The 17,327-nt window shown below is 42.0% G+C and overlaps 2 protein-coding genes across 6 annotated transcripts in view; one reads left to right on the top strand and one right to left on the bottom strand.

The window, feature by feature from the left end:
* LOC143283115 (uncharacterized) overlaps positions 1-17,327 on the top strand; it is a 551,198-nt gene that overhangs the window by 15,711 nt on the left and 518,160 nt on the right. The window lies entirely within an intron of this gene.
* Positions 1-17,327, bottom strand: part of LOC143283114 (anoctamin-1-like) — a 358,246-nt gene that overhangs the window by 227,917 nt on the left and 113,002 nt on the right. For all 5 annotated transcript variants that reach the window (XM_076589234.1, XM_076589235.1, XM_076589232.1 and 2 more), the window contains one exon: positions 9,438-9,586. In XM_076589234.1, the coding sequence (XP_076445349.1) occupies positions 9,438-9,586 (149 nt within the window). The remainder of the gene's footprint in view (positions 1-9,437; positions 9,587-17,327) is intronic.

Genomic DNA, 17,327 nt, shown 5'->3' with positions numbered 1-17,327 from the left:
ATTTTTCATGCATTGACAGATGTCCACCCATTCTAAAAACCATAATATTCATTTTATCTAGATTAACAGTCAAACCTAAGAGATCAGCTTCTTCTTTAAAGATATTTAACTTATTTTGCAAACCTTTTACTGTCCCTGACAAAAGAATAACATCGTCAGCAAAAAGTAACAGAAATAGTTCAATAGCTCCTGGTATTAGCTGAATACCATGCCGACCTCTTTTGGAAAGTTCCACAGCTAATTCATTTATAAAAAAGGAAAACATTTGCAGGCTTAAAAGATATCCTTGTTTAACACCAGTTGAACATTTTAAATAATTTGAGTATACACCTTTTACATGCACACATGCGAGCACTGAGCACTGAGTTGTAAACACCTCTAAGCGCCATATATAATTTTCCATTCACACCACTTTTACGCAGAACATTCCATAGGGCATTATGAATCACAGAATTGAAAGCCTTCCTGAAATCAACAAGGCAACACAGAGTTGTGTTACAAAGCAGATATTTTTGCACCATTGAATACAATGTAAATATATGATCTACAGTACTATAAGTTGCTCTAAAACCTGCCTGTTCTTCAATTTTTTCCTCCCTCTCACCCATTTAGTTAGTCTCATATCTAAGATGTGGGTGTAAACTTTACTCAGAATGCTTGTGAGTGATACTCCACGATAGTTATCAGGGTTGTTAACATCACCTTTTTTATGTATGGGAATAATTATTGATTTTGCCCATTCTAGTGGAAACATACCATTTTCAAACATCTGGTTAAATAATTCTACAAGGAAATCAATTATAAGGGAATTTGCATGCTTCAGCATTTCTCCAACAATTTTGTCTGGACCTGCACTTTTTCCTGACTTTAAGTGTCTAATACTAGAAATGATCTCTTCTTTAGTAATGGGATCGCTAAACAATGGCTCATACTCATCCTCTGTCTCCACTAAATTGTCTTCTTCTTGTGTTAAATCATTTTCAAAGTCGTTAAAAACTCTAAAGAAATGATCATTCCACTGTTGCACAGAAATCTCATTATACAGGAACGTTTTTCTGTTAACAGATATTATCACTGACCAGAATGTCTTACAGTCTCTAACTGAATCTTTTTTAAATTTTTAATCTATTCTTTTCAAACTCTTGCTCTTTTGACTTTCTTAATTTCATATACTCCTTTCGGGCTGTAACATATGCTTGTCTTTTTTCTATCTTGTCCATTTGTGTTTTACACCTCTGAAATCTTTTTAGTAACCTTTTAACTTTTTGTTTCTTAGACTTACATTCATCATCAAACCAATCATTACATATCTTGCTTCCTTTTCCTACTGTTCGAACCATGCATGCAGCAGCTCCACACAAGGCAGTAACAAATTGGTTTAGGCTATCGTTCAAGTTAGTATATAATAACTGGGATGCTTTCTGAATACTATTACAGAATTCATCACTGTCAAGCTCGTTTTTATAAACATCAACATTCTCATCAGACCATACAATTTTTTCTTCACCCTGATGAATCATATTCATGCTGTAATTATGAGGAATACTTTTCCAAGATGCCTCAACTGGCAAATGCCATGAATCCACGCAGTAACCAATATGCACATCAATATTTGATAACAAATCAACAGAAACCAGAAAATAATCTATTATACTACATCCATTAGGAGACACAAAAGTATATTCTCCATTGAGAGAGAGAGAGACAGACAGACAGACAGACAGAGAGAGAGAGAGAGAACAAGAACAAGAACAAAACTTTAATCTCCAGGCCTCCAGCCCCTAGAAAGAGGTCAAAAGTACACGATATGGTGATCACGCTGAGATGACAAAATGTAAAATACATACTAACTTAAACCTGTAGAACAAAAGTGCTTCTTGTGCATAGTAAATTAATTCTAACTTTCATCATTGTTGTCACAGAATTCCTGTCGTATCTTCAGGGCATTAAATATATAAATGCAGAGTTTACGAATACTGTAAACAGAACCATTCTTCAGCAAGTGAACATACAATTGACCTTCAGAGTTTAGATGTTTTTGCCACAGGTTATTGTAAAAGACACAATTGTTTATAAAATGGTTTTAATCTTCGACCACATTATAACTTTCACATGCGTAATTTGAATTACATTTGAATGTTCTCCTAAAAAATGATCCATTTATTGGGAGCAAACCTAGCCGTAATTTTACCAAACAGTCCCTAAAATACTTTTTATCCACAAAGTCAAAATATTGCTCACACTGAAAACCAGTTTTAAACAGTCTGTAGTTATGATATATATCTTTAGACATTACTAACTCATCCCACTCTTGCATAAATATATCTTTCATTCTTTGCTGATGTAGTCGGGTTGGCTACAATCTTTATTCGAGGCCAGCTTAGCAGACGACTTTTGTGACTCGCCGAAGGTTACTAAGGAAGTTTGTAAATCAGTCACAAGTTATCTCCCTTTACAGGGAACCATATGATTTTTTCATCAATTTGTTAAATTACAAACACTTCCTTATAGATGAGATTATAGTTTTTATGTTATTGGACTTCAGAAAGATCATACTTTTTAACTGTAATGATATCATTTGGCCAGGTAGCCTAAAACTTTTTTAAACTAATATTTATGTGAATGAATTTTGGCGCGATCTTCGAAATCCACTCAGTTGAAGCATCTAAAATACCTTCGTTTTCTATAAATCGATATAGTTGCCGTGGAATTTAGATTGTGCATTAAAATGTAAATGATTAAGCTTTCTTCTCGTGTACCGCTTTCCGTGTACACCTAAGTTATAGGCATGTGACAGTACAAAATGTCTGACAGCATTTCGGCCACACAAAACTATCTCTTCTTCAAGCCATTGGAATTCGTCAGTGCCGATTTTAGCAAAAAAAGTTTTTACAATACCTAGACATTTTTATAGCTTGCCTTGCAGATGTTTGCATTTCTGTTATCAATCTGATTAATATCATACATGTACAGCTGTGTTGTTGTTGGTTTAAACGAAGTATTTCATTGTCGATCACAAGTGCCAAAAACACCGCCAAGCGGTGCCGACACGGGAGCTGTCCGTTGAGTTTTCTCTTGAATTTTTACATAAAAAATCTTTAATCTAGAAGCAGATTCTATAGATGATTTTTATATAGTCGGAAATTCAGGATTTTCAGTTACTTAATTGTTGCAATTATATTACATATTAATTGTTGTAATGTACAAAAATGATACATGAACTCGTTAAAAGTTCGTTCATTCAGTGACTCTTTTTGTTTACAGTTTTTTACTACACTGTTTTCATAGAAAATGGTTTAGCTTAAGAAAATGCTCGTCTCTTGTAGTTTTGTGTGATATATAATATGTCTATGTTAGTTCCCCGAGCTGAAAGTTAGAAGCCGCTAAATTTGGTCAAACAAAAACAAGCTTGGCCCCTCAAGGCTCGTGGAGGGCCGGTTTCGTGAGTCGCTTCGCGGCGCTGGCTTTGCAGTTCGGTGGAACAGAATATAAGGAGTGAGCAAGTGCCAGAAAAAGGGAGAATTCTCCTGGTCTGGAAGAATGAAAGAATAAAAGAAGAAAACCAGTGCACTGCCTTCCCGAGTCTACCTTGCCTGGCTGCAGCTCTCTTCTGCTAACACCTTCTACCTGTCTTCACCTTCTCTAACACCACCTTACCACCCCGTCACACTTAATGACAAAAAAGTTTGCTCACAACCAACGCCTTGTTGCAACCAGACATATCCAAACCCAAGTCTAAATAAAGTATTTTTTACTAAAGACACCCAGCATTTTTTTCCCCATTCGTCTAGGTTAAGCAACATCAAATATGCCTGTCTGGGTAATCGGTGCACATTCATATTAAAAAAACTTAACCAGTACTTGATACACCTTGTTGCGCTATTTATATACAGTGGATAACGTCCTAATTCACCGTATGCAAACTTGTTTGGTACTCTAAGTGGTATGTTCAAAAAATGTTTACATACAAAGGAATGAACCTTCTCAATATTATCAAGTCTGTTAAGACCCCACATCTCAGAAGCGTACAAAAGAATGGGTTGTATCTGAGCATCAAATATTTTGAAAAAAACATCCTTTGGAAATATCATTCAGCTTCATTATATATCTTATACAGTCAATGCATGCATTTTTCCCTTTTGCTGCTAAAATCCCTACTCCTTTGTTTATACTCATTTTTGTTGTAAAAACAAACCTTAGATAATTATATTCATTCACTACTTCGAGCATTTCGTAAAGCTTGCCTCCCTTCTTTGATAAAGATTTCTCAATAACCGTGTTCAGAGTAAAAATATGATCTGTTGTGGCATAACCATGCCTGAATCCAGCCTGTGACTCTGTTAGCGTATCATTTTCTTCAGCCCATTTGACAAGTCTTCCGTTTAGCATTGATGTATAACATTTGCTAATAAGACTGAGCAAAGACACGCCCCTATAGTTGTCCGTTGAACTACTATCTCCCTTTTTAAAAATTGGAACAATTATTGCCTTCACCCATTCATTTGGATATGTGCCCTTATCAAACAGAATGTTAAACAGTTTTGCTAAAAAATGTACAGCAATATTATCAGCTGATTTTAACATTTCTGCCAAAATACTGTCTACACCACAAGCCTTGCCTTTTTTTTAATTTCCGAATAACATCTGCAACTTCTTATTCTGAAATAGCATGACTGAGTTCATCAGATATATTTGATTCCTCTGGTTGCATTTCACTAATGGCTCTGCTATCAGTAGTTATAACCTCGTTCTGAGTAAATAAATTCCGAAAGTGTTCAAACCATTCATTTTCTTTAATGTCTTTACATACTCCTATTTTCCTTCTTCCAGACACTTGCTTTGCTTCTTTCCAAAACTGTTTGCTGTCATTGCTCAGTGATGCTGACTTTCTCTACCTTACATAAATCCTTATATTCCTTCCGAGCTTTCACATAGGGTAATAAGTGCTTATCATCCTTGGTTTGTCTTAACATTGTTAACAATTGTCTGGCTTTGTGTTTTGCATCTTTACATTCAGCATCAAACCAAGGGGCATCTCGCTGATCACTCCCAACACACACACGCTTCCTCATACATTCACCTGCTCTCAACAATACATTACTGAATAGCTCCAAAGCCTCATTTACACTGTAATCCAAAAGAGAAAACACATGTACACACATATTCTGTAAATTGTCTGAATAAAGATTTTCTCTGAAACTGTTCTCCTTTGTTTGATCCCAAGCTAATCTATTAATCCATTTAATATCATTTACTTTCTCAGTACTAGCAGTGTCTTCACTTTGAGCAACTGTAAACGATACAGGGAAATGCAGTGAGTCAATAAATGAAACAACCTTCAATGAGCATACAAAATCCATAACACACAACTCTCTAGACATTATAACATAATCTATGGTACTTCCACCTGTAGACGAGACAAATGTTAATGAATCATCAAAACCAAAACGACATAATCTGTTCAAAATAACACAATCAAATGCAGAACACATCTCTAACAAATTTTACCAAAAGCATTCTTTTCTCTGTCATCAGATTTTCTCTTAAACAAATCATCTTCCTGAAAATGCGACCAATCCCACTTGTCATGTTCAGTTCTGTCAGCTGAGGACAGAGCGTTTACACAACCAGTCCATGCATTCAAATCTCCTATTATCATCAAAGCAAAATCTCTTGCCTGCTCATGCAGATCGACAATGCACTGTTCCAGAACTTCCGTGCCATATCCATGTTCTGCAGTATTCCAGTATTTACTGTCATATGGGTTGATGTATAGACAAATCAGGAAACATTTTTTTCCAACTTAAGTAACAATTTGTTTACTTCCAAAATCACCAAGTGTTCATATTTTACCTTAACCCTTTCGCTGCCAGGAAAATAAGATTTAAGTGAAATCTATTTGCCAGGGTTTTTTCCACAAAAAACGGGTATAAATTTTCAAAAAATTCTGTGCTCTTTGTTATTGGAGAAAGACCCATAAAAGTATATATTTTCTGAAAGGGAAATGAATAAAGAATACAAAACACATGATGTTTTCCCATTTTATGCATTTTAAGTGACATGCTGTTGTTTTGAAATCAGTGTTTTGTTTTTTGTCACATTTTCAACTTGTTCATTACAAACATTTGCACAAAAATATCATTTTCTGGACAAATGGATATCTGCACACACAAAATCATACTAGAACAACCACAATATTAAAAAAAAAACTGAAAAAGAAATAGATGCATTGTGACTTCTGCAAGTGATAATATGGATGTGAGGCCACGCCCCCTCAGTCTCGACCCCCTCCTCTTCACCCCTCTCACACCGTCACTTCATCAGACCGCGTTGGCTGAGTGCCAAGGAAAATAGCTCATACGGTGCCCTGCTAAAAATTCGGTGACCTGTCGTCTGCTAGAGTTGAACAGCCTGCATCACTCACTGATAGTTGTATCTTGGCCACTCTCTTGATTGCTCCCTTTATTTTCTATCAAATCGTCCTATAAATGTTCACCACTGTCTTCTCCTTCGAATTTATGCTCCAATTCTTTCTGAGCATCAGCTAAAGAAAGTAATCTTGGTTGATTTAGTTCGCCACGATCACGTCTTGAGCACGGAGTCAGTCCGACATTTTGTTGAGCGAGCGAGGAGAGGAGCCAGGCAAAGACTGCGGCCAGTAACCCAACCAAAACGTTCAAATAAAGGACTGCCTTATGACGCAGATGGTGTTTCTGGCTATGAATAGAATCCAGAAGATTCCCCAAGCTAAAGCTACCAGCATTTTTGTCAACGAACTGAATGCAAAGCAGGGAAAAGTCGGAATTTTTCGATGACGAGTTATCTCGTCATTGTGGCAGCGAAGCATACATGCTTGCCATGACGAGTTATCTCGTCATGCAGGCAGCCTAGGGGTTAATTCTTTTCACAAACTTTGAAAATACCTTGCGTACAAACACAATAACCCCACCAGAGTTTCTGGTATTAGATGATATTTTAACTGCCTTAGCTACATATGTATCATAGTCCTCAAATGCATGGTTCAGCACGAAAATGTCATAGCACAAAAGTGATTTTTATCACATCTTTAATGTCAAGTTTCTGCAACCAACCATTGCAATTCCACATACATATCTTTATTTCATAAGGACCTTGGCCACACCCCTATTTCGGAAGACTTACATTTCTCCCCTCTCTCCACTGTATGTTGACCCCCCCCTCTACCCCCCCCCCCCCTACCCCCTCCCCCCTCTCTGCTCTTGACCTCGACCCCCATTCGCTGGCCTGACCCAGTGTTGCAGTGTGTGTGTCTGTGTTCTGTTTTCTCGTGCGCCCCCAGCCACTGACTCCGCGCGAGCCCTGTTCCATGTGTTCACAGGGCTTCTTGTGTCGGACGCATTGGCAGCGCTACGCCTCCATGCGTCCTGTGAACCTTGCTGTGACTTGTTCCATTCACCCTGTGACGAACCCATGATGTCACAACCACGGTTCGGTTTTGTATCTTTCATATCTGGGTACTCCGATGTCAAGAGTAAGAATCCCTGAGCTACTGGGCTGTTGTGTTCGCCTTCATCGCTGCGACCACCCTCAAGTGGAGGGAAGTTCGCTTGATTACAGACAAATGCTTCGTTTGTCAGGTCCGTACTTTGGTCCTTGGCTGTACCCTGTTTTCTCTGCTGTCCCCCGGCCCTCAACTCTCCTCCAGTCCCGGTCCTCTGCTGCCCTCCGGTCCTCTGCTGCCCTCCAGTCCTCTGCTGCCCGCATCTTGGTGTTCTTTCTTCCCTTTTCCTTGTCATTGCCATGGTCTCCACTGTCTGCAAGACTAAACTGAAATCTCTTCAGTTCCTTCACTTTCTTTTTTTCAAGGTCATATGTGAAGACCCCTTCTGTCGTTATCAGTTTATCAAATCTGAACTTTGGTTTCTGACCAGTATTGTACAAGTCCTTTGCTACATTTCTGAGTCCTTGTCACTTCTGTCGCATGGTTTCGGAAAAATCCTCCCTGACATATACACTGTTGAATCGGTCTGATAAGCTCAGATTGCGAGCATTCTTCAAAATCAGTGTCTTTTGTTTGCAAGACAGCAATTTCACAATGATAGCAGTGTGTTTTTGAGTTCTGTGTGCTCTTTCTATCATAATGTCTTCTGTGATCCCCATTCCCTCTCGGATCACTGCTTTCACCTGTCTCTCACAGTCATCCCAGTTCTCTTTCTCCTGTTGTTTCTCCATACCAAAGAATAACGGATTGTTTCGTCTGCTGTGGTTTTCAAGGGAGTCACATTTCTGGCTGATCGATTTCATCTCATCATGTAGAAATTTGTTCTCTTCTTGCAAATTGTCACAAAGTGATCTCAGATCCCTGATTTCCTCTTGAAGCAGCTGGCACTTTTCATTAATCTTGTCGATCTGTGCAGTCACCGAAGTCTTAGCGTCAGTCATGGATCTCTGTAGCTGTTCAGCCTGCTTCTCTTGCTTCTCTTCTATTTTTTGAATGCAGACTTGTATGTCCTGTATTCCCTTTAGGAAATCGTGTAGCCCCAGAGTTGTTTGCTGTTCACCAAACTGCCCTGCTGAGTCAGTTCCCTCCTCGACTCCAGTGGCTCCAACGTCAGTCAGGGAAGTATCCACTCCACATCGTTGTTCTTTTTCAGGTGAATTGGGACCACGGTTGGACTCAATGTCCCCACAGGCCAACAGGTAGCATGCTATGAAAATCACAGCAACAGCAGTCAACACACCAAAACACGACTGTTTGTACTCAACTGTAGTTGATCGCTGAGAAACAGCAACCTTGGTGGCGAAAAACTCACAGTCTGTCTTCAAGCACACAAAGTGTCTTTCCATGGTACCACATCCTCGAATGAGGAACAACACACCCACTGGCCAAATAATATTGGATTTATGGAATAAAATGTTTATCAGGGTGATAACAAACTTGCCTGTCACCTGCCAGTGTTGCAACGCACTGGCTGGCAGGGAGAGAGAGAGTGTGTGTGTAGAAAGATGAAATCCCAGTATTCTTGAAATCTGTGTTTTTATTTGGTGTACTTGATTTTTTACTTTTTATGAATCTAAATCATTGATTTGAGGAAGCAGCTGGTAGCTCTGAGCTGAGACTTTATCTGAATATGTGAACAGAACAGGAAAACTACACCAGGAAAATTAGGAAAAAACATTTTTTAAAAGGCTATGGAGTTGGATAAACATTTTTACTTTTTATCAAATCCTTTTCTGATTTTCAAGTTCCGAGATATTTTCAATCCTGGAGCAAAAATCTTTTGAACATTCCAGAACTTTTGAATGATCTGCAAGAACCCTGTGACTCAAGCATCGAGGTTCTGGGATGTAATAAACAGGGCATTATTGTTTTAGCATACTAAAAAAGTCTTCATTACATACAAACAACATTTCTGACAGCTCATCACATTACTTTCAAGAAAGTCAAATGCACTTACAGGTATTCCTTATCACAGGAGTATGGACAAGTATATTTCCTCTTCAAGGATGGCACTGCTTCACGGTCAACTGCAAAGGGTGTGACAAGCTTACTGAAGCATCCACCCACTGCTTCCCACAACCGCACAGACACTGAATGCACTGGGCTCTGAAAAAAGTAATGGACCCATACTTCACATATGAAGAGCTATTCATGGACACACAAAAGGGTCTCAAAGTAAACATGTATAACATTACACAGTAAGTATCATGTCCAAAATCAGCCAACAGTGAATGTTGCCTTTAAAAGTGCATTCCTCCAAGAAAAAAAAAGTACTGATGCTTCAGTAAAGACCTAGATTCTTAACATGTGCATACTTATCAACAGGTCATCTCAAACTGGTGGTTTAATAATGGTCTTCAGAGTAATGAAGTGACATATTTCCATATCAAGTTACTGAGTTATTGTTTTAAGTATCATATCTATCAACTATCTCTTTAAGCTCTGTTTCTTTCACCCATTTTTCTTCTTCTTTTCATTTCACAAAAAAATTCTCCAACAGCTATTCACCTTTAAAAAAAATTCCTTCTTATAATGACTGTTAACATTTGCATATAGAGACAATGCTAATCACACAATATGGAAAGTATTGTGACTAAAGACTCCATAATCTAGAGTCAGATACAAATTTGACACTTACTCAGAAAGTTTGAGCAAAACCCTCAAAAATATATCAATGCACATACTCGAAGATATGCTGATGAAGAACACCCTCAAAGATCTCCCTAACACACACACATTCTGTAAAAGAAAAGAATACCAGTTATGAAAAGATTTACAAAGGCTGTTCAAATAACTAAACCCCCACATAAAGACAATTTAAGCACATTAGAATTATTTCATATTCTTAATGACAAAGAATAATGAAAGCATATTTGGCACAGAACTCATACATTTTCTTTTTAATATGTGTCATTTTTCAGAAGACAACAGGTTAGAATTGTCTACAATTATTGATATAAATTTTACAAGTAATCCTTCAAATCCTACAGAAGTATTCTAAGTCACCATTGACAATAAAATTCAAAGTTTAAAGGCAGTAAAGACATGTACACATTCAATCATCAAAACCTATCTTCTTTTTAGAGATTAAAAAAAGTTTATTTATAGTTGCTATGGATGCACACACACACACACACACAGTGCCAAAAATTAACACAATCAATTGAACAGCAAACCTTGGGTACAGGTCATGGATGGAAAATATTGTTCTGCAATACAGGGAAAATCATTTTTACAAGAACCACCAGACTACAATCCCCATGTCCTGCATTTCTCTCTCCTCTTTCTTGTCCTCTCCTTATATCATGCAAGGAAAGTAAACAGAATGAAATGGAGAAGAAAAATCCTAAAACAAAGCAAACAACAAGAGAAGCAAGTCCTTCAAGACTCACTTGTGACTATGCACCTTTATCAAAACAGAGTAATTATGGAGAGAGAAAAAAAAACATGCAAAAGGGATCATCTGGCAAAAAACACTCATTGATGTGACCTTGACCTTGTAGTATGATGCATGCGTTTGTAGTGCTTTGTGTATCGAGACGAGCTAAGGGGAATAACTCCGGTTGATCTGAACTTGGCGGAATAAACGTGGCTTACACAGAAGCACTCTGTCTGGACTCCATTTGTCCCCATTACATAATATTACATGGTGGCAGCAGTCTCATTTACCCCCAAAACATGGCAGAAAACCAGCAGGCAAGTGACAAAACAGTCATCTACCCCTCAATCTCCCCACTCCCAAACACTATGACGGCACCGCCAGCAAACTGGCTGAAATGGCGCCAGCGTTTCGAAAGATACTGGACGGCGTCTGCCCCCGGACTGACTGACACAGAACACGACTGTGAACAGGTGAGCACCCTTTCTGTACACATGGGAGAAAATACTGACGACATTCTTGCCACCCTATGTGTAAACGAGGACACAATTGAATTTAAAGACTTGCTGCAGGCTTTCAATGGTTACTTCAACGTCAGAAAAAACATCATTGTAGAAAGAGCAAAATTCAACAAATGCTCACAAGGCAGTCGGAGAAACCATTGATGCATTCATTCAAGACCTCCACATATTGGCCGACGAATGCAATTTTGGTGACTTGAAAGAAGAGCTAATAAGAGACAGAATCGTGGTTGGTGTTATCAATGACACACTATCAAACAAGTACAGTCGAAAGCAGAACTGACACTGGCCCAAGCGGGCCCCAACTCACAGGCGGGCAAAAGGCCAGGAAAAAAACCCCCACACCCTAACCCGGGGCCAGTCCTTCAGCCCAACCCTGGTAGACAGGAAACCACCGGGCCACTTAAAAAACCAAACCGCTTCAACTCCAGGGTCAGTCCCCACACCAAAAGGGCCCAGCAGTGCTCGGGCAAGGGTTTTGTTTTTTTGCGGCAAAAAAGCCACCCGGGGTCAGACAAAGGCCCACTAAGAATGCAACATGCAGCAAGGTCACAAAAAAAGGAAACATTTCCCCAAGCGGGTTAGGGCCACAGAAAGCCAACCCTCCCCCGACACACCCTTCCCCAAAGGGGCCCAGCCCCATGACCCTTTTTTGAAAAAACGGGAAGATGGGGGGAAAAAGACTATGACAGCCTTTTTCCGGGGTCATGTCTACTATCTACAGGTTTTGAAGACTGCGGGGTCAGCTGAAGTCTTTTCCCAATGGCTGCCTCACACCTTCAATTTGGGGGAAACCGGGGGCATCATGACAGGGGGTTTGGAGAAAAATGGGCACCCCTCACATACTTTAAACCAAGCCCACCAAAACCCAAAAGGGGACCAAAAAAACCCAAAAATTTGAAATACTCGGCACCTTTCAAGCACAGCCAGCACAAAAAAAGACAAAAAGCAAAAAACCCCAATTTTTCCCAATCAAAGGGGACAGCATGCCCCCCTCCTCAGCAGATCAGCCTCCCCCAAAAGCTTGGCTCAGTTGCATGAAATCCACAATGTGACCCAGACAACGGGTTTTTCAAGCAAAAATTCCCTCAACTTTTCACTTGGGCTTTGGGCTGCTGCAAACCCCTTTTTTCCATTTCCCCCAACCAGAAGCCCATCCAACTTTCCTTATGGCCCCCCCAAAATTTTCCCCTCCACCTTTGTCCCAAAAGTCAAGCTGAGATCAACAGAATGAGGGGAAAAGGAGTCATTTCCCCCGTTACGGAACCCCCCCAGCTGGTGCCCGGGAATTGTCCCTTTTTTTCCAAAAAACCCAAACGGGGCAAATCCCCATCTGTGGGTACTTTTACCAAAGCTGTACAAAGCCGTGCACGGAAGTTCCCCCCATGGGATCATTGACGAGAGCTTGGGGAAGCCTTTCAAATCCAAAGTCCCTTTACCAAGCTTGAAAGCTAAAAGCGGGTTTTGGAAAAATTACCCTCTAGACCCTTGGTTTTAAGGCTCTACAAACCCCTTTCCCCACACCCCTTTTGGGGGGTTTTTTCCCAAACGTCCCCCCCTTTGGCCTTTGCTCAGGGCCCGTTAAGTGTTCCATTGGGCCTTTTTCCCAGATCCTGGAGAAAATCGAGGGCATCATCTCCACATGGACGAAATCCTCATCCAATTTAAGGGCCAGCAAACAACCCACCAGCGCCTGAGGACGTCCTTGGGGACGACTCCCCGGAAGCTGGCCTTCACCCTGAAAAGACAAAAGCAAATTCGCAAAACCATCAAAACAGGGTTTTTAAGGCCATATCAACGATCAAATGGCATCCCCCGGGATCCAGGCCCAAAGGGGGAAGCCATCACTTTGCTTCCCACCCCCCACCCAAAATCACGACTCCAGCGCTTTTTCCCTTGGGATGGTAAACCAGCTACGAAGTTCAACCCCTAACCTTGCTGACCCTCACTGCAAACCCCAAAGGGGCCTACTTTCCCCAAGGCCCAGCATGGACAAAGGGGGGGGAAACCCAAAAAAAGGCAGCCTTTTAACAAACAAAACGCCCCCCTTTACCTCTACACCAGCCTTGCTCACTAAAACCCTGACCGAGAGACAACCACGGGAGCTGAAACTTTTCCCAAAACAGGGGTTGGGGCAGTGCTCTACCAAACAAAAAGACAATGGCAAAAACGAAAAACCCATCTGCTTCATTTCAAAATCACTCCCCGATGCAGAGAAGAATTAAAACAGTCACGAAAAAAGGGAAACCCTGGCACTACTTTGGGGCCCGTGAGGAACTGAGGGAATTTTGTCCTTTTTACTAATTCCCCCCTGGAAAAAAAGACCCCCATGCCATTGATCCCCTTGCTTTAAAAACAACGAACTGGGATAAGATGCCACCACAGATCCAATTTTTTCACCTCCGGCTCATGCATTAAACCAAAGTTTACCCATGGGGCAAAGGAAAAAAACAGTTTACAAACAAGGGGCTGTCACGCGCACCAGTTTGTCTACCCGGGCCAAAAATGACGTCCCCTTATTTAAGATACAACTGCACATCCCAACAGTGCCCTCACCCCCTCTCCCCGCATCAGCCCCAAAATTACTTTCCCAAAAACGGGATCACAAACAGCTGACCCAGAAATCACCGAAGTCCCCCAAGTACTCCCAAAGGCTGGCCCGTCTACTTTAAACCCCCACCTCCCCCTTTCCCCCACAGTACCCGAAACCAAAAACGCACCCTTTACAGTCGTCCCATGGGCCCGCTACCTTTGATGATCGATTGTCAAACCCCCCCCTGACCTGAGAATGGACATCCCAACCACCTACATGAAGGCCAAACCCGGGCTCACTAAAACCCGTGCCTTGGGCCTCATCCCTTTAGGTTTTTGGGGGCCTTCCATCTCCTCCCCGATAGAAGAAATGGTTTAGCAAAAACCGCACCTGCGCAATACAAAAGGCCACCCAAAAAGAGCCATTACTTCCCTCTTTTTTTCCCCAAAAGCCCATGGGCCAAGTCGGGATGGACCTCTTTGAACATGATGGGGAAAATGGACATCATCAACGACAAAAATTCCCCGATGGTTGAGATTCGACCCTTTGAAAAAAAAATCAAAGCGCCCACCCCCAACGCTATCAAGAGTAATTTTTCAGCCCCTGGGATACCCAAAATTGTTATTCTGAAAAACGGTCCACACCTTCCACCACAACAAAATTTAGGCCCTTTTCCAGCAGATTAAAAGGGGTTCAAACCCCAAAAACCACGGCTCACCCACGGTACCCCCAGAAACACTGGTTTAAGCGAGCGCGCAAGGGGCCCCAAAAGGGGAAACAGATGCTCAAAAAAATCCGAAACCCCCCTATGCAAAACCCTACCCCCTTCCCCACAAGCCACTCCCTTGCGCAAACGGTCTCTCCCCCAGGGGGAACCTTTCCGAGGGGGGGGAAACTTAAAAACCCAAACCCCCCCCCCCCCAACCCCCCCTCCCCCGCCCATCCAAATCCCGACCACTCCTATCCAAGAAAAAAAAAATGACAAAAAAATCAAAAAAATTTAACACCTTTTTTCAACAAAACCCCTGCTGGGAAAGAGAGGGAAACCCCTGGGCCCAAAAAAGGGACGTGTTCATTGAAGACATGAAAAAAACCGGACAAACACAAACCAAAGCTCCTTCATTTGTGGCAACCGCGCAGGGGAAACGAACCACCAAAAAAAGGGCCACCCCAGTGGGCCCTGCCTGGGGAAGCCCCAACAAAAAAAAGGGAGACAAACCACTCCCCCCAGGGAAACCACGTCTTCCGGGGGTTCCCTTCCACCACCACCTCAAACCCCCTCAACAGATCCCCTCCCACCCAACAAACACCACCCCTACAGATGGGCCCCCGCCCACAGCAACACCCACGGGGCCCCCGGGGCCAGCTTTTCAAACCCAAAAATACCAAAGGGCAACTCCACACCAGATCAGGCCCGACCAGTCAAAAAACCGGGAAAAAAAAGAATCTGTGAAAGTGTTCCCAGCAGATCTGAAAAAAAGGCCCTTATGGCTTTATTCTGTACTGGGAAAACAAAGTGGAGGAAGGGGCCCAAAAAAGCTCCAAGCAGGGCTGAGAAAGGCCCCCCGTGGCCCCACCTGCCCTTTGGGGGGAAAAAAATATTTTTGGGGGGAAAACTTCAAACCCGCACAACAAACTTAAATTCACCCCCAAAAACCCTAAACCCAAAATGTGGAAAACAGTGGGAACCCCGACAATATATTCCCCATTTTTGTTTTTATGACAAAGGCTTCGGGGAAAAACTTTTCCAGTAAACCCCCCTGTTTTTCACATGTCATCATCAACGTTTCACTGGAAACCCAAAACCCAAAAACCCCTAAAAATATGTTTAACGTATTGTGTTTTTTTTTTTTTCCCCTATTTTTTTTTTCTTTTCCCCCCCTTTTTTCCCCCACAAAAATTTTCTTAAACACTAAAAAATTTTTTAAAACATATCCCATATATGTAAACCCCCACAAGCCAAATTTCCTGATCCTTTGGAAGGAAACTAAATTAAAATGAATTGAATTTTACATTGTTAAACCCAAACATAGAAGAGGGAAAGAAGGAACTGGGCTCCACAAAAGAAGTTTTATTTAGACTCAGATGCATACCCGCATGATCTGCTTTTTAAAATTTATTTTAGTTCATTGTGTATCTAATGGGAAAGAAAAGTTAACCCCCCACAAAAAAGGGGGGTTTTAGCATGATGCAAGTGTTTTTTAAATGCTTTTGGGTTTGAACGACTAAGGGGAAAAAACCCGGGTTTATCTGAACCCTTTGGGGGAAAAAACGTGGGTACACAGAACACTCTGTCCCCGGGCCCCCATTTGAAGTGGTAAAGGGGGCAGGCAGATTTCTGCTGCGGCCGTTCCAGTCACAATCTGCAAAGCCCGGCGGGGGGGGTGATATTAACCCCCAAAAGCCTGGGGGAGAATTTCAGCACCTGTATCCTCCCACAGGGGGGTCAGAAGGGAGCCCCTTTTTTGGGACGCACCTCTCCCCACATGGGGAAAAGGGGGGGGATAAAAGGAACCCTAAACCCCCCCTGCCCCCAACCCCAGGGACCCAGGGGGAAAACCCCACCTTTCTTTGGGCAACCAAAAACTATTGGGCGAAAAAAACCAAAAAAAAGAAAAAACCAGGAGCAGCCCCAATTCTGGGTCCCCGGGAAAGTTCCCCCACCCCCTTAACCAAAAAGACTGCCTGAAAGGGGCACAGCCCATTGCTAGAATTTTTTCGCTACCCCCGGTGGACATTTCAGCTTGCGAAAACCCGGGGGGGGGTTTTTCCGGGAAAACCCAATTTTTGGGGGAAGTTGGGGGGGGCTACAAACCTTTTTACTGCTTGGAACCAATGGCAAACCCCCAAAACCTCACACTTGGGGTTTTCCATACAAACCCAAAATTTTCATGACGCCAAACAGGGCCTTTCCCCATGGGATAAAAAGATAGCCGATGACCCTGCGTCTGAACTGTCCGGGATCGCTTTTTTCCTTCCCTCCCGCTGGCCAACCCCGACATTTTACCCCAACCCGTTTACATCAAAGAAGCTTTCTTTCAGGAGCTCCCGCCCCAAAAACCATTTCCCGCGGGAAAACAGAAAGGACAGGCTGATCAGCCTTGGGGATTTCAATGCCCATGTCCGCATGAGTGATGGCCTAGAGGTAACGCGTCCGCCTAGGAAGCAAGAGAATCTGAGTGTGCTGGTTCGAATCACGGCTCGGCCGCCGATATTTTCTCCCCCTCCACTAGACCTTGAGTGGTGGTCTGGACGCTAGTCATTCGGATGAGACGATAAACCGAGGCCCCCGTGTGCAGCATGCACTTAGCGCACGTAAAAGAACCCACGGCAACAAAAGGGTTGTTCCTGGCAAAATTCTGTAGACTGAAAAATCCACTTCGATAGGAAAAACAAATAAAATATGCACGCAGG

The sequence above is a fragment of the Babylonia areolata genome, chromosome 6 (genome assembly GCF_041734735.1).
Source record: "Babylonia areolata isolate BAREFJ2019XMU chromosome 6, ASM4173473v1, whole genome shotgun sequence".
Taxonomy (NCBI): domain Eukaryota; kingdom Metazoa; phylum Mollusca; class Gastropoda; order Neogastropoda; family Buccinidae; genus Babylonia; species Babylonia areolata.
Note: the sequence above shows the minus strand (reverse complement) of the source record. Positions and strands in the feature narration are given on the sequence as shown.